The sequence below is a fragment of the Macaca nemestrina genome, chromosome X (assembly GCF_043159975.1).
Source record: "Macaca nemestrina isolate mMacNem1 chromosome X, mMacNem.hap1, whole genome shotgun sequence".
In the NCBI taxonomy this organism is placed as follows: domain Eukaryota; kingdom Metazoa; phylum Chordata; class Mammalia; order Primates; family Cercopithecidae; genus Macaca; species Macaca nemestrina.
In genome coordinates, this window is record NC_092145.1 from 102,741,407 (window position 1) to 102,758,705 (window position 17,299).

The window sequence follows — 17,299 nt, forward strand, 5'->3', positions numbered from 1 at the left end:
CTTGAATGTTATTGGTGTATAGACATGCTACTTATTTTGTGTATTGATTTTGTTTCCTAAAATTTCACTAAAGTCTTTGCCAGTTCTAGGACTCTTTCGGTACAGTCTTTAGGGTTTTGTATGTATAGAATCATATTGTTAGCAAAAAGAGATGGTTTGGCTTCCTTTCCAATTTGGATGGCTTTTATTTCTTTCTCTTGCATGATTACTCTGGCTAGGACTTCCAATACTATATTTAGTAGGAGTGGTGAGGGTGGGCATCCTTGTCTTCTTCCAGTTGGCAGTATGTTTAATGCTGTGCTTTTTATTTTTAGTGTATCTTTTATAGGTTTTTGCTTTGTGATTACCATGATATAGGAAACATCTTATAGATGAAGGCATTGAGTGTGGACAGAGGGAAGACACAGATGCTGGGATGAAGGCGGAGGAAGTTTGGACCCTTCATCAGTCTACTGTGCACGAAGACTCATTCCTGGCCCCCAACAGCTCCTTAAGAGGGGGTGAGTTGAGCAAGCTTGTGGTGGCCTAGTTTCACCAAAATCCTCTGGAATCCTGTCAGCAAGAGACCCCATGACCCCCACAGAAAATTGAGCTGGCAGAGAGAGCTGTTTGGAGAGGTGGTGTGGGCAGAACTCCATCTGGTGCAGAACCTGGGGAGTTTGGTGTAGGACAGTGTGTGGTGGAGCATGGCCAGGAATGCCCATCCTCCAAGGCTCATCTTGCTCCCTTAAGAGACTTTAGCTTTAGGGGAACTGTCGGACCTGCATAGTTCTGGGCGATCTTTCCCATGAGATGGGGCTGCTCTGATCTGATTGCCCTCCTGTCTGCTAGTCCCTCCCAGGGCACCAGTCTGGCCATTATGGCTTGCAGTACAGCCTCAGATCTGCAGTTGTGGTGCCTCACAGAGACCCACATGATAGCTTCAGCACTGGCAGACTGTGCCTGATCATTGGAAAGCTCCAGCCAAATGACCTCCACACACCAGCCCACCCATGCCCTTGCCCCACTGCTGCTTCCCCTATGCTGCCTTGCTGGCATGCACTGGCCCACAGTCACCCTCCACATTAATTTACTGGTACGCGTACACATGGGTGGACTTCAGTTCTCTTTCCCTGCTGGCGCACACGTGCATGTGCATTGCACTAAGCCACTGCTGCTGGCATAAGCACACCCTGCCCTGCCCCCAGTTGTGCCACCATTGCCAATGTAAAGGTGCATAAGGAAACCAGAAGCTTCACCTGCCCTTTGCCACCATCATCACTGACAAATTAATGCATACAGAGACTGTCAGCTCCATGCCCATCAGTGCCCTGCTCCCATGCTGATACTGCCACAGGCATTAATCTGTGCACAGAGACCAGCAGCCCCATGCCTCATCCTGTGTGACTGCTGCTACTGGCATGAACATGGGCACAGAGGTTGCTATCCCCGTGTTCTCCAGTGCCCTGCTCCATGCTGACACCCCCACTGGTGCAAATGCAAACGTAGATGCCTACAGTCCCCTACGCTCCACACCTCCACCACGGTACTGCCATTATTGCCACTGCAAACATCCACATGGTGGCCAGCAAACCTGTGCACACCAATGCCCCACCACAGCCAATGAGCAATCACACCACCACATTGCCATTGCTGCTGGTACATGAAAATGAGCATGGATCTAGCTAACACCACATGACAAGGCAATCTGCCTGGCACCACCCATCGGAGTGTTGTGAACAGTGATCCAGGAACACCTGGGTCCCTCCCGCACAGCAGGTTCCTAACCTCAAGAGACCAGAAAGCAAAGCCAATGGCTTGATATTAGCGGCCCTAGAGTTAAAGCATGCATTCCAGGCATCCTGAGCTCAGCTTTGGTGTCCTAAAATTTTCCAGAAATGTAGCCAGTTGACTAAACCCACCTTATATTACAATCAAACCCCCAAGGACATTAAAGAGGTCAGAAGAACAAAAATCCCATCCAAAGGACAGCAAATTCACAGACTGAAAGAATACCAACCCACAAAGATGAGAAAGAACCATGACAAAAACTCTAGTAACTCAAAAAGCCAGAGTGTCTTCTTAACTCTAAATGGCTCAACTTGTTCCCCAACAATGGTTCTTAACCAGGCTGAAATGGCTGAAATGACAGATAAAGAATGTCAGTAGAAATGAACATTATTCATACCCAGGAGAACATCAAAACCCAGTCCAAGGTTTCTGAGGAATAAAATAAGATGAAGGAAATCAAAGGTGAACTGGAAATTATAAGAAAAAAACCTGATAAGATAGAACTAAAACACTCATTTCAAGAATTTCATTATATAATCACAATATTAGCAGCAGAATTGACCAAGCTGAGGAAGGAATCTCAGAACTAGAAGACTGGCTCTCTGAAATAACTCAGACAAAAATAAAGAAAAAAGAAGAAAGAACGAAGAACAAAACCTGAGAAATATGGGATTTTGTAAAGAGACCAAATTTATGACTCATTAGTGTCTCTGAAAGAGGAAACAAAGCAAGCAATTTGGAAAACACATTTTAGGATATTGTCCATGAAATGTTTCTCTGCTAGATAGGACAACATTCAAAGTTAGGAAATGCAGGGAACTTCTATGAGATACTACAAAAGACAGCCACCCCCAAGACACATAATCATCAGATTCTCCAAGGTCTAAATAAAAGAAAAAAATGTAAAGGCAACTGAAAAGGTGGTTTACCTACAAACGGAACCTCATCAGGCTAACAGTGGACCTTTCAGCAGAAATCTTACAAACCAGAAGGGATTAGGGGCCTATATTTAGCATTCTTAAAGAAAGGAATTTTCAACTGAGAATTTCTTATACAGACAAACTAAGCTTCATAAGCAAAGGAGAAATGAGAGCCATCTCAAACAAACGAATGCTGAGGGAATGCATTTCCACAAGACAAACCTTACAAGAGGTCCCGAAGTGAGTGCTAAATATGGAAAGGAAACACCATTATTGGGCACTACAAAAACTCACTTAAGTACATAGACCAGTGGCACTATAAAACAACCACACAAACAAGTCTGCATAATAACCAGTTAACAACATGTTGACAGGATCAAATTTGCACATATGAATACTAACCTTGATTGTAAATTATCTAAATGCCCCAATTAAAAGGCACAGAATGGCAACTTGGATAAAGAAGCAAAACCCAGTATTCTGTAATTAAGAGACTCATCTCACAATCAATGAAATGCATAGATTCAAAGTAAAGGGATGTAGAAAATTCTGCCAAGCAAATGAAAAAACAAAACAAAAAGCAGGGGTTGCTATTCTAATTCTAGGCAAACCAGACCTTCAAACAACAAAGATCATAAAAGACAAAAGGAGGCAGGGCAAGATAGTGGAACTGATGGCTACACAAATTGTATTTCTATAAGGACACCAATTTACAACTATCTACACAGAGAAAGCCCCTTCATGAGAACCAAAAATCAGGTGAGCCTGTGTAACACCTGATTTTAACTTCATATCACTGAAAGAGGTAAAGAAAAGATAGAAAAAAGTCTTAAGTTGCCAATGCCACCTCTCCCCAACCCCATTCTCCTGCCCCGGCAGTAGCAGCATGGTATAGAGATCATCTCTGGGTGCTGAGGGAGGGAGAACAGCAATTGTGAGGCATTGAACTCAGTGCTGTCCTGTTAGAGCAGAAAGGAAAACCAGACCAAACTCAGCCGACACTCACACACAGAAGTAGTATTTAAACCAGCCCTCGCCAGTCCTGTGCTGGCTTCAGGTCTGACCCAACATAGTCATAGTGTTGGTGGCCACCCACAGGGGTGCTAATATGACTCCACCCTCAGTTTTTGGAGGTTCAAAACTGAGAGAGATTCTCCGTTTCTTTGGGAAAAATTCAGGCTAGAGAACAAGATATCTGCCTGGTAATCCAGAGAATTCTTCATCTTTTTCAAAACCATCAAGTTAATAACTCTATGAGTCTGCAAGAACTACAGTTTTATTAGGCTTGAGGTGCTCCTTAAAGCAGATGCTGCTTAGCTCTTGATACCCAAGTCCTTTCAAATATCTGGAAAGCCTTCTCAAAAATGATGGATACAAACAAGACAAGATATAGAAGACTACAATAAATAACAAATTCTTCAATGCCCAGACACTGAAGAATGTCTACTGGCATCAACACCATCCAGGAAAACATGACCTCATCCAATGAACTAAATAGGTAGCCAGAGACTAATCCTGGATAAACAGAGATATGTGACCTTTCAGAAAGAGAATTTGGAACAGCTGGGTTCAGGGAACTCAGAGAAATTCAAGATAGCACAGGAAAAGTCAGAATTCCACAGATAAATTTAATAAGAGAATGAAATAATTGAAAAGAATCTAGCTGAAATTCTGGAGCTGAAGAAATGCAATTTACGTATTTAAGAATGCATCAGAGTCTTTTTAAATTATACTTTAAGTTCTAGGGTACATGTGCAGATTGTGCAGGTTTGTTGCATAGGTATACATGTGCCATGGTGATTTGCTGCACCCATCAACCTGTCATCTACATTAGGTATTTCTCCTAATGCTATCCCTCCCCGAGCCCTCACACCCTGACAGACCCCAGTGTGTGATGTTCCCCTCCCTGTGTCCATGTGTTCTCATTGTTCAACTCCAACTTATGAGTGAGAACATGCAGTGTTTGGTTTTCTGTTATGGTGTTAGTTTGCTGAGAATGATGGTTTCCAGCTTCATCCATGTTCCTACAAAGGACATGTCCCTCCAAAGGACACCTAGCTCTGTGTCCTTTCATTCGGGGCAGTGAGTTCTCCCATGTCCTGTGTGAGTCCAGAAGTGCTGTTGGGGTATCATGGACTACAGTCAAAAACCTTAGAGATCTTACTGGTGTTCTATTTTTTATGGCTGCATAGTATTTCATGGTGTATGTGTGCCACATTTTCTTTATCCAGTCTATTATTCCTGGGCATTTCGGTTGGTTCCAAGTTTGTGCTATTGTGAACAGTGCCACAATAAACATACGTATGCACGTGTTTTTATAGTAGAATGATTTATAATCCTTTTGATATACACCCAGTAATGGGATTGTTGCATCAAATGGTATTTCTGGTTCTAGACCCTTGAAGAATCGCCACAGTGTCTTCTACAATGGTTGAACTAATTTACACTCCCACCAACAGTGTAAATGTGTTCTTATTTCTCCACATCCTCTCCAGCATCTATTGCTTCCTGACTTTTTAATGATCACCATTCTAACTGGTGTGAGATGTAATCTCATTGTGGATTTGATTTGCATTTCTCTAATGACCAGTGATGATGAGCTTTTTTTTTTTTTTTTTTTTTTCCATATATTTCTTGGCAGGATAGATGTCTTCTTTTGAGAAGTATCTTTTCATATCCTTCACCCACTTTTTGATGGGGTTCTTTGTTTTTTTCTTGTACATTTGCTTAAGTTCTTTGTAGATTCTGGAACTTCCCCAACCTAGTAAGGCAGGCCAACATTCAACTTCAGGAAATACACGAATGCCACAAAGATACTCCTCGAGAAGAGCAACTCCAAGACACATAACTGTCAGATTCACCAAAGTTGAAATGAAGGAAAAAATGTTAAGGGCAGCCAGAGAGAAAGGTCAGGTTACCCACAAAGGGAAGCCCATCAGATTAAGAGCAGATCTCTCGGCAGAAACTCTACAAGCCAGAAGAGAGTGGGGGCCAATATTCAACATTCTTAAAGAAAAGAATTTTCAACCCAGAATTTCATATCCAGCCAAACTAAGTTTCATAAGTGAAGGAGAAATAAAATCCTTTACAGATAAGCAAATGCTTAGAGATTTTGTCACCACCAGGCCTGCCCTACAAGAGATCCTGAAGGAAGCACTAAACATGGAAAGGAACAAGTACCAGCCATTGCAAAAACATGCCAAAATGTAAAGTCCATTGATGCTAGGAAGAAACTGCATCAACTAACGAGCAAAATACCCAGCTAATATCATAATGACAGGAGCAACTTCAAACATAACAATATTAACCTTAAATGTAAATGGACTCAATGGTCCAATTAAAGGACACAGACTTGGAAATTGGATAAAGAGTCAAAACCCATCAGTTTGCTGTATTCAGGAGACCCATCTCACATGCAGAGACACACATAGGCTCAAAATAAAGGGATGGAAGAAAATCTACCAAGCAAATGGAGAATAAAAAAAAAGCAGGGGTTGCAATTCTAGTCTCTGATAAAACAGATTTTAAATCATCAAAGATCAAAAGAGACAAAGAAGGCCATTACATAATGGTAAAGGGATCAATTCAACAGGAAGAGCTAACTATCCTAAATATATATGCACCCAATACAGGAGCACTCAGATTCATAAAGCAAGTCCTTAGAGAATTACAAAGAGACTTAGACTCCCATACAATAATAATGGGAGACTTCAACACCCCACTGTCAACATTAGACAGATCAACAAGACAGAAAGTTCACAAGGATATCCAGGAATTGAACTCAACTCTGCATCAAGCGGACCTGATAGACATCTACAGAACTCTCCACCCCAAATGAATAGAATATACATACATTCTTCTCAGCAAAACATTGCACTTATTCCAAAATTGACCACATAGTTGGAAGTAAAGCACTCCTCAGCAAATGTACAAGAACAGAAATTATAACAAACTGTCTCTCAGACCACAGTGCAATCAAACTAGAACTCAGGACTAACGAAATCAATCAAAACCGCTCAACTACATGGAAACTGAACAATCTGCTCCTGAATGACTACTGGGTACATAACAAAATGAGGGCAGAAATAAAGATGTTCTTTGAAATCAATGAGAACCAAGATACAACATACCAGAATCTCTGGGACACATTTAAAGCAGTGTGTAGAGGGAAATTTATAGCACTAAATGCCCACAAGAGAAAGCTGGAAAAATCTAAAATTGACACCCTGACATCACAATTAAAAGAACTAGAGAAGCAAGAGCAAACACATTCAAAAGTTAGCAGAAGGCAAGAAATAACTGAGATCAGAGCAGAACTGAAGGAGATAGAGACACAAAAAACCCTCCAAAAATCAATGAATCAGGAGCTGTTTTTTTGAAAAGATCGGCAAAGTTCATAGACCACTAGCAAGACTAATAAAGGAGAAAAGAGAGAAGAATCAAAGAGACGCAATAAAAAATGATAAAGGGGATATCACCACCGACCCCACAGAAGTACAAACTACCATCAGAGAATACTATAAACACCTCTATGCAAATAAACTAGAAAACCTAGAAGAAACGGATAATTTCCTGGACACTTACACTCTCCCAAGACTAAACCAGGAAGAAGTTGAATCCCTGAATAGACCAATAGCAGGCTCTGAAAATGAGGCAATAATTAATAGCCTACCAACCAAAAAAAGTCCAGGACCAGACGGATTCACAGTTGAATTCTACCAGAGGTACAAGGCGGAGTTGGTACCATTCCTTCTGAAACTATTCCAATCAATAGAAAAAGAGGGAATCCTCCCTAACTCATTTTACAAAGCCAACATCATCCTGATAACAGAGCCTGACAGAGACACAACAAAAAAAGAGAATTTTAGACCAATATCCCTGATAAACATCGATGCAAAAATCCTCAATAAAATACTGGCAGACTGAATCCAGCAGCGCATCAAACAGCTTATCCACATGATCAAGTGGGCTTCATCCCTGGGATGCAAGGCTGGTTCAACATATGCAAATCAACAAACGTAATCCAGCATATAAACAGAACCAAAGGCAAAAACTATATGATTATCTCAATAGATGCAGAAAAGGCCTTTGATAAAATTCAATAGCCCTTCCTGCTAAAAACTCTCAATAAATTCGGTATTGATGGAACGTATATTGAAATAGTAAGAGCTATTTATGACAAACCCACAGCCAACGTCATACTGAATGGGCAAAAACTGGAAGCATTCTCTTTGAAAACTGGCACAAGACAGGATGCCCTCTCTCACCACTCCTATTCAACATAGTGTTGGAAGTTCTGTCTAGGGAAATCAGGCAAGAGAAAGAAATAATGAGTATTCAGTCAGGAAAAGAAGAAGTCAAATTGTCCCTGTTTGCAGATGACATGATTGTATATTTAGGAAACCCCATTATCTCAGTCCAATATCTCCTTAAGCTGATAAGCAACTTCAGCAAAGTCTCAGGATACAAAATCAATGTGCAAAAATCACAAGCATTCTTATACACCAGTAACCAAAACAGCATGGTACTGGTATCAAAACAGAGATATAGACCAATGGAATAGAACAGAGTCCTCAGAAATAATACCACACATCTACAGCCATCTAATCTTTGACAAACCTGACAAAAACAAGAAATGGGGAAAGGATTCCCTATTTCATAAATGGTGCTGGGAAAATTGACTAGCCATGAGTAGAAAGCTGAAACTGGACCTTTCCTTATTCCTTATATGAAAATTAAGTCAACATGGATTAGAGATTTAAATGTTAGACCTAAAACCATAAAAACCCTAGAAGAAAACCAAGGTAGTACCATTCAGGACAGAGGCATGGACAAGGACTTCATGTCTAAAACACCAAAAACAATGGCAACAAAAGCCAAAATTGACAAATGGGATCTAATTAAATTAAAGAGCTTCTGCACAGCAAAATAAACTACCATAGAGTGAACAGGCAACCTACAGAATGGGAGACAATTTTTACAATCTACTCATCTGACAAAGGGCTAATATCCAGAACCTATAAAGAACTCAGTCAAATTTACAAGAAAAAAATCAAACAACCCCATCAAAAAGTGGGCAAAGGATATGAACAGACAGTTCTCAAAAGAAGACATTCATACAGCCAACAGACACATGAAAAAATGATCATCATCACTGGCCATCAGAGAAATGCAAATCAAAACCACAATGAGATACCATCTCACACCAGTTAGAATGGCAATCATTAAAAAGTCAGGAAACAACAGGTGCTGGAGAGGATGTGGAGAAATAGGAACACTTTTACACTGTTGGTGGAATTGTAAACTAGTTCAACCACTATGGAAAACAGTATGGCGATTCCTCAAGGACCTAGAACTAGAAGTACCATATGACCCAGCCATCCCATTACTGGGTATATACCCAAAGGATTATAAATTATGCTGCTATAAAGACACATGCACACGTATGTTTATTGCAGCACTATTCACAATAGCAAAGACTTGGAATCAACCCAAATGTCCATCAGTGACAGACTTGATTAAGAAAATGTGGCACATATACACCATGGAATACTATGCAGCCATCAAAAAGGATGAGTTTGTGTCCTTTGTAGGGACATGGACGCAGCTGGAAACCATCATTCTTAGCAAACTATCCCAAGAACAGAAAACCAAACACCGCATGTTCTCACTCATACGTGGGAACTGAACAATGAGATCAGTTGGACTCGGGAAGGGGAACATCACACACCGGGGCCTATCATGGGGAGGGGGGAGGGGGGAGGGATTGCATTGGGAGTTATACCTGATGTAAATGACGAGTTGATGGGTGCTGATGAGTTGATGGGTGCAGCACACCAACATGGCACAAGTATACATATGTAACAAACCTGCACCTTATGCACATGTACCCTAGAAGTTAAAGTATAATAATAATAATAATAATAATAAATAAATAAATTTAAAAAAAGAAAGAAAAAAAAAGAATGGCAATCATTAAAAAATCAGGAAACAACAGGTGCTGGAGAGGATGTGGGAATAAGGAACACTTTTACACTGTTGGTGGTACTGTAAACTAATTCAACCATTGTGGAAAACAGTGTGGCAATTCCTCAAGGATCTAGAACTAGAAATACCATTTAAACCAACCATCCCATTACTGGGGATATACCCAAAGGTTTATAAGTCATGCTGCTGTAAAGACACATGCCCACATATGTTTATTGCGGCACTATTCACAGCAACAAAGACCTGAAATCAACCCAAATGTCCATCAGTGACAGACTTGGTTAGGAAAATGTGGCACATATACACCATGGAATACTATGCACCCATAAAAAATGATGAGTTCATGTCCTTTGTAGGGATATGGATGCAGCCGGAAGCCATCATTCTCAGCAAACTATTGCAAGAACAGAAATCCCAATACTGTATGTTCTCACTCATAGGTGGGAATTGAGCAATGAGATCGCTTGGACACAGGAAGGGGAACATCACACACTGGGTCCTATTGTGGAAGGAGGGGTAGGGATATCATTAGGAAATATACCTAATGTAAATGACGAGTTAATGGGTGCAGCACACCAACATGGCACGTGTATGCATATGTAACAAACCTGCACATTGTGCACATGTACCCTGGAACTTAAAGTGTAATAATAATAAAAAAAAGGAAAACTGAAGGTTTTTCATTAACGCCTTGTGATTTTTATATGTGAGTTGCTGTAAAGGTAAACTGAGTCAATTTCAGAGCACTCCTTAGTGGAAGAGCATAACAAAGAGTCTATGTATTGAATGAGAGTAGAATTTTGATGAAACAGTAGTGTCATTAATTCCTGATGCAATGTTTGGGAAAAATATGAAGGGGCTTCGGTAAACACTTGTGTCATTACGGTTCTGGTATACTGCTGATTTTTCCAAGTAAGGGCAAACAAGTATTGACTCTCTTTATGAAATGGAATGTCAAAGGAGGCAGAGCAGAAATCTATACTGTGAACCACTTGAAATCAGTGGGTACATTAGATAAGAAAGCATGTGGATTTCAGACCCCAGGAAATCTTGGTATCATATGTTTTTTAATTTCCCATAAGTCTCAAACAAATCTCCAACCTCATCTATTTGGTTTTTTAATTGGTAAGATTGGAGTATTGCAAGGGATGGTGCATGGGATTATGAATCCTTGTTTAATTAAATCATCTACAATTGACGAGAGCCTTTGAATTGCTTCAGGTTTTAGTGAATATTGGTTTAATTTAGGCAACAGTTTAGAATGATCTATTTGGGCTTTTATAGGTTCCATACTTTTAATCTTTCTGATGTCATTTGAGAAACAGACCCATTAACATTTAGGTATTTTTGAATGATCAGGTGTATTACAGGTATGAGTTTTGATTGTATCACTTTCTACCTGTAGACAACATAACAATTCTGGCTCAGGAGACTTGGGAAACTCTAAGATCATACCTCTCTCTGAGGAAAATTTTATGTGCCCTTTTACTTTCAAGTAAATCTTGCCCTAACAAGTTTTCTGGTGCAATATCACATCGTACAAAAAAAGAAAAGATGTGTTTTTCTGAAAAGAGCCCCGAAGTTTTGTAAATGTTCAGAGGTGGGGACCTCTTGAACTTGATTTGAAACCCCCACCACAGAAATGATCTTTTTACCCTGAGGGATTTGTTGGCTTATTAAAGTGGGATTTATGACAGATACAGTAGTTCAGATATCCACCAGGACTGTTCATGACTTCCCATTTATTTTATCTCTGTCTTTCCATGTTCGTTTAAAGATATTACAGGGAGCAATTTACAGGAGTATCGTTTAGAACCTCCTTGATTTTTATTATTATCAGGAGGCCTAAGGTCTCTTGGGCTCTCTTTAGTGGTGAAACAGCTCAGCCTAAAGGGAAGCTTATTGGTGGACCAATATAAAAGCAGACAATTTTCCAGACACTGGAAATTTCTTTTCCAGTGTTGGGGTCTGCATGTTTCCTAAACAAAGGAATGAACACACAAGACAACACAAGACAAGACAAACATGGCGGCCGCCTCGAATGGCGTGCTCTGCTTTATTTTATACAGTCGTTTGTGGAATGTTGCCAAGTCACAAGACACATTGTTGTTTTTCTGACCTTTCCCTGACTTTCTGGATTTTCAAGATGTTTACACATAAAGAAGCCCCCAACGCCCTGCTTCGTTTGCAAGAGCAGGACTTATCAGGAACGCCCTGCTTCGTTTGCGAGAGCAGGACTTATCGGGAACGCCCTGCTTCGTTTGCAAGAGCAGGACTTATGGGGAACACCCTGTTTGCGAGCACGTAGTCCTCTACATTTCCCCTTTCCTTATTTACAAGTTTGAATTTCTTTTAAAACCATCATTACACGTTGGGCTCGCTGGGATTTGGTGTTTGCCCTTTGGCGCCGTCTCCAGCAGACTGTGAGAATGACAAAGGCAAGAACAACAATCAATACATTACTAGAAACAGAGGTCAGCAAAGTTTTTACAGGGCTCATAGGGTTCAAAGACGTCAAACTTTGTGCAATACCAGTCATCAAATCTGCACCAGTCAGCAATGGTAACTGATTGCGAAATGTTTCAGAAATGTTCTGTGTTAATTCTTGTATTTCTAGGGAAAGATTATTATGACCAATTAAAAGTCTCTTTATCTCAGTCCAATTATGTACAGTGCTGTTAAAAGGAACAGGAGTAATACAAAATTGGGTAGTGTTCCAATCACATATCAACATAGCTCGGGTATTCAACACTGTTAGCTGATCTCCCAACCAAGAAACCACTTGCTCCAGATTATCCACTTGTTCAGTCAAATGAGCATCTATGTCTTGTTACTGCTGCCACAACAAATGTGATTGTTCATGCCATTGTTGCACAAATTCTGCATTTTGTATACTGCATTTTGTAGAGCTAATCTAGCAACAGCGGCAGTGGAAGCAATTGCTACAAGTCCTATCACTGTGGTCACGACGATTCCAACCATCCTCCGACTGTGGTGGACAAGATCTTGCATAACCTTGTAAATTTGAGTAACCCCAGCAGATTCACTCCAAGTACATGTTAAGTTTACAGGTAGCGCCGGGCACGGTGGCTCACGCCTGTAATCCCAGCACTTTGGGAGGCCGAGACGGGCGGATCACAAGGTCAGGAGATCGAGACCACGGTGAAACCCCGTCTCTACTAAAAATACAAAAAAATTAGCCGGGCGCGGTTGTGGGTGCCTGTAGTCCCAGCTACTCAGGAGGCTGAGGCAGGAGAATGGCGTGAACCCGGGAGGCGGAGCTTGCAGTGAGCCGAGATCGCGCCACTGCACTCCAGCCTGGGTGACAGAGCGAGACTCCGTCTCAAAAAAAAAAAAAAAAAAAAGAAAGACCAAAAGTTTACAGGTAGCCAGGTTTCTTTTCTGGCTCTTAGTATATATAAATCAGAATGAGACTCATTCCAATTATTATTCCACCAAGTAGTATTTGTACAACTTAAGAATGTACAATTGTTTGTACAGTTAACTACCCCTGTATTATTATCCCATTTAAAAATTTCTGTCAACAACAAGTAAGGCTTTCTTACACATGCAATAACATATCTAGAACTATTTCGATGCAAAGATGTATGGAAAGGGTTAGCAATATTAGTAAGATTTAAGGACATGTTTCCCGTGAAAGTGAACATTGGTTTACCAGCAGCTAGCAACTTCCAAATATGACCTTGTATTTGTGAGGTATTAGCCAAATGTGGCATAGGGGGTGATAGACCACCATCATGCCAAATAATAGTTTCATTGCCATCTGCAGAAATGCTGTGATTACCTTTATGCCAACGCAGGTTGACATGGCTGAATTTAGTCTGAAAATCTCCATGTACACTCCAATCTGTAACAAGGTATTTATGACTCTTCCCTTTTACTTCTAACAACAATCGTGGCTCACTACTTCTACATCTAGTCCACTCTAGTTGGGAAACACCTCCGGACACATCAGGGATAGGGCATAAAGATAATGTACTTGACAGAGTTTCATTAAGTACTGCAGTATGATTATACTTAAAACTTTGAGCCACAATAATCATAGTAAAGGCAGAGATATGACTATGGTTATAGCGAACAGCCCAAGCCTCATGAGAAAGATGCAGACAATGTGGACTACCCCCAAGACATATAGGTAACCCTTCAACCCCAAATTGATATGAACTATTTACTGTGCCAGTGTTTAATTCAGGATCCTGGTTTAAAAAAGGCGATGGCATGCAAGCAGTATCATTAGTAAATACTGGGACTTCTCTGTCTCCCCAGGCCACACCTTGATATAAGGGTGGAAAAGGAATATAAGCCCAGTATGTAAATTCTCCAGCTGTTACCTGACAATTTACTACGGCCAGCATAGCCAGGAATAAAATCAGTGGGGTTTTGGGCTGCCCAGCTTGTTGAACAACCCCTTCAGCTTCTTAACCTTTTCAGTTGTCCCCATGTCGGGGGCTCCGCACGTTGAGTTCCGAAGGTGAATGTTCTCTGAGCGCTCAGATTTAGCTCCTGGAATTCCTTCAGGAGCTCTTCCGATTGGCTCCTCTTCGCCATGGCACTGTTTCAACCGTTGAGATGGAAACCACTCGTCTCCGGCACCTGTACGGACAAGAGCATAGCCTCGGCCCCATTGTAAAACTTTTCCTTTTAAATATTTCCCTTGTAATAAAGGATAATACACCCACAGATTACTGTTTTTTGGCTTTTCTAAAGGCTGTTGAAAATGTTTCACCGCTGCAGACTGCTGTAATTGGCGCCAATGGTTGAGAAAATTTAAAGTAAAAAGGGCTTTCAGAATTTGATGTTTTGGGGAATCTCGCCCATCTCCCCCTTTTAGTTTTAAAAGTTGTAATTTTAAGGTAGCATTGGCTCTTTCAATAATTGCTTGACTTTGACTGTTAAATGGAATACCAGTGGAATGATGAATATGGTATAAAGAGACGAAGGCAGCCAATTTGCAAGAGCAATAAGCAGGGGCATTATCAGTTTTTAATTCAGCAGGGACTCCCATAACTGCAAAGCAAGTAAGTAAATGAGCAATAACAGAGTCAGCCTTTTCAGAGGGTAATGGCGTAGCCCACTGGAAATGTGACCACGTATCAATAGTATGATGAACATATTTTAAACGACCAAAGGAAGGAACATAGTTACATCCATTTGCCAAATGTGACTTTGTTGAGTGCCTCGAGGATTAATACCTGGACTTTAAAAAGGTGCAATAATAGGAGCACAAGATGGGCAGGCTCTGACAATAGCTCGGGCTTGATGGCATGTTATAGAAAATCACCGTTGTAATCCTAAACTATTAGTATGATGTAGTTGGTGCTCATCCTGAGCCCGTGGGACACTCCCAATAAGTAAAGAATCAATCTGACTATTGCCAAAAGATAAAGGTCCTGGCAAAGCTGAATGAGAACAAATATGAGTGATAAAAAAGGGGGGCAGTGCGGGAAGTAAGAGTTACAAATAATAAAAGGAGTTTGAGGAAATAATGGTAAAGAAGTCTGAGAAATATATTTAGTTACATATAGGCGAGTCTTTTAGAACCATAAGAATGGCAAAAAGTTCTCCTTGTTGTACTGATTTAAATGGATAGTGAGAAATTTTTGAATTGTCTGAAGTCCAGTATCCAGCCTTTTCATTGCTTGAAGCATCAGTAAGAAAGGTGGGACCTTTAACTGGAGTGTAAGAGATAGGATTATATGGCAGTAAAGAATATTGTTGCAGAAAAGCAAATAATTTATTTTGAGAAAAAGAACCAGTATACTCAGCGCAAGCCACTTGTCAACCCTTATGAATTTCCAACAGAGATTCAATGTATTGATTAGATAATCGGGTAATAATTTTTATAGGGTCAGCACCAAGCAACTGACGAACTCCATGTCATCCTTTAATAATTAATTTAGCCAATTTATCAATATATGGGTGAATTTTCTTAATGGCTTTATTAGCCAAAAACAGCCACTCCAGAATATTATTATCTTGGTGTAAAACAGCCGTTGGCGAATGGGGAGTATGAAAAAGACACAACGAAAATGGAAGATTGGGTGCAATATAATCAAGGTGAGCTTCACTAATTCTATTTTCTACAAATGACAATTCTTCTTCTGCTACAGGGGATAAAGTCCCCATAGATTGAATACAAGTATTTACAGCTCTAAGATCAGTTAATAAGTGCCATTTTCTTTTTTTCTTTTTTTTGACGAGACAAACACTGGGGAATTCCATGCAGAAGTACTTGGTTCAATATGACCCTCAGCCAATTGTTCCTTAACTAAATTCTTTAAAGCCTTAAGTTTTTCTTTAGATAATGGCCACTGTTCCACCCAAACAGGAGTTGTAGTTTTCCACTTTAATTGTAAAGCTTGAGGCTTGTGGACAGTGGCTAAGAGTTTAAAGGATTGTAGCCCATTTTGAACATCATATTTTTGGCAGCTGAAGAAATATGCGGAATGCTTAAAAAGGCACCAAATTGTAAAAGATTACGGCCCCAAAGGTTAATATTAATGGGAACAATATAAAAAGACACTTTTCCTTGTTGTCCTTCAGGTCCTACACAGCTCAGGGGCTTGACACTTTGGTAGATTATAGAAGCAGTACCTAGGCCCGATAGAGTAACCGATACTTGTTTCTTTTTCCAATGATCAGGCCATTGAGCCAAACATATAATAGATACATCCGCTCCTGTGTCGACTAATCCCTCAAAAAGTATCCCATTAATTTGCAATGGACATAAAGGTTTTTGATCAGAAACTAAAGTTTCCCAGGAAACAGTTTTCCCAGTACTACCGAAACCTCCTTGACGAGACACATCTCTAGATAAGAAAGGGAAAAAAAGGCAATAAAAGCAATTGTGCAATACGTTCCCCTTCCTCTAGGTGCATAAATTGTGAGACTTGTACCATAATAAGGATTTCATCAGTAAAATCAGGATCAATAATTCCTGGGACCCACATTAACCCCCGCATAGCACTGCTGCTTCGACCTAGTAAAAGTCCTACATATCCCTTTGGCAAAGGACCACACACTCCGGTAGCCAACTTATATATTCCTCCATTAGGAGATAAAGTATAAGGTTGGACAATAGCTAGGTCAGCAGCGGCACTCTACTTAGTGGCAGCATAAAGCTGAGAAACTGGGGTAGGGTAAGATGTCTTTAAGGAGGACTCGAGGTCATTCCTTGATGTTGTAAGCCACTGCTCACTGGGTACTGGGGGAGGCCTGCATTGTAGTTGTTGGGGCCCTGAGCCTGCAGGCCCCGGCTCCCGTTTCCCAAGAGGGGTGACAATACATTCCCACTTTTATCAGTTTTTGAGCGGCATTCATTGGTCCAATGTCGACCCTTGCCACATTGTTTACACATATCAGATGGTAACCTTTTTTCTTTTAGAGCGGAAGAGCCTAATTTTTTCGCCATTCCTTTTTAAAATGACTGGGTTTCCCACATTGATAGCATATACCTTGTTTAGAATTGCCTTTTAAAGCCTTAGAAAGTGCCCCAGCAAACAATTGAGCATTGTAAATAGCTCCTCCAACACCTGCACAAGCCCGAATGTATTCAGCTAAATCAGCTCCACTAGCTTTTCGAGGATGCAGATTAGCACTCT

General features: G+C 40.6%; 1 protein-coding gene across 2 annotated transcripts in view; it reads left to right on the forward strand.

Moving 5' to 3' along the window:
- Positions 1–17,299, forward strand: part of LOC105463868 (zinc finger X-linked protein ZXDB-like) — a 98,232-nt gene that overhangs the window by 57,284 nt on the left and 23,649 nt on the right. Inside the window, exon 2 of one of the 2 annotated variants that reach the window (XM_071088405.1) lies at positions 358–5,002. The exons of the other annotated variant lie outside the window; for it this stretch is intronic. Within the exon in view, the coding sequence (XP_070944506.1) occupies positions 358–375 (18 nt within the window). The 3' untranslated portion in view covers positions 376–5,002. Of the gene's footprint in view, positions 1–357; positions 5,003–17,299 lie in introns of those variants that run through there. 2 annotated transcript variants of the gene reach the window in all.